Below are 821 nucleotides of genomic sequence, written 5' to 3'. Positions count from 1 at the left end.
AAAAATTTAAGGGGGTCTGAATACTTTCCGTACCCACTGTACTAACATATTAAATCAAGCTAGAAGCATGTTAAATATGCTAGCAACATTCTATCAGTGTGGTAAAACATGTTAGCAACATGCTAAAACAAGCCAGAAGCATGCTAAATATATCAGTAACATGCAATGAGGGTGGTAAAACATGCTGAAAACATGATATAATAACAACATACTCTCGATGTGGTAAAACATGTTAGAAGCATGCTAAATACACTAGCAACATACAACCAATGTGGTAACGTGTGGTGGGTTACATGTTAGCAGCATACAGTCAATGTGATAAAACATGTAAATAACCTGCAAAAACAAGCTAGATGATTTGAAATAGAAATCTTTTTTAACATTTACTGTCACGTTTAATCAATTTAACACATCCTTGCCGGATAAAAGTATTATTTTCTTTCAAAAAAATCATACTTATCCCAAACTTTTAAACATAGTATATGCTATTCCTCAGTGTTCTAAGTCATGTGACCGCTGTTGCTGTTCTCTGATTGGTAGGAGGAAGTTCCCGTGGCGACAGCTGGACCTCAGCGGAACCGAATGGACAGATTGTTAGAGATTCTGAACAGCATGAGGAATAACAGCAGCTGCGTGGAGAATCAGCTCACCACGTTCATGGAGGAAGCGCAGAATTCGGCCGATTCGGAGGAGACACTGAACGAGATCGTTCACACCATTTACCGCAAGGCGGTCAGCGACCGAAGTTTTGCAGCCACGGCAGCCAAACTCTGTGACAAGATGGCTCTGTTCATGGTGGAAGGGACTAAATTCCGCTCTCT

At 40.4% G+C, this 821-nt stretch overlaps 1 protein-coding gene across 1 annotated transcript in view; it reads left to right on the top strand.

Moving 5' to 3' along the window:
• The window catches only part of LOC107599377 (CBP80/20-dependent translation initiation factor-like), a 55,143-nt gene that overhangs the window by 40,495 nt on the left and 13,827 nt on the right, over positions 1-821 (top strand). Inside the window, exon 10 of the mRNA XM_016290953.1 lies at positions 541-821. Coding sequence (XP_016146439.1) covers positions 541-821 — 281 coding nt within the window. The remainder of the gene's footprint in view (positions 1-540) is intronic.

Source organism: Sinocyclocheilus grahami, unplaced genomic scaffold, assembly GCF_001515645.1.
Source record: "Sinocyclocheilus grahami isolate Dianchi unplaced genomic scaffold, SAMN03320097.WGS_v1.1 scaffold265.1, whole genome shotgun sequence".
NCBI classification, from domain to species: domain Eukaryota; kingdom Metazoa; phylum Chordata; class Actinopteri; order Cypriniformes; family Cyprinidae; genus Sinocyclocheilus; species Sinocyclocheilus grahami.
The sequence above is the reverse complement of the archived record's forward strand: the minus strand, read 5'-3'. Positions and strand labels throughout refer to the sequence as shown.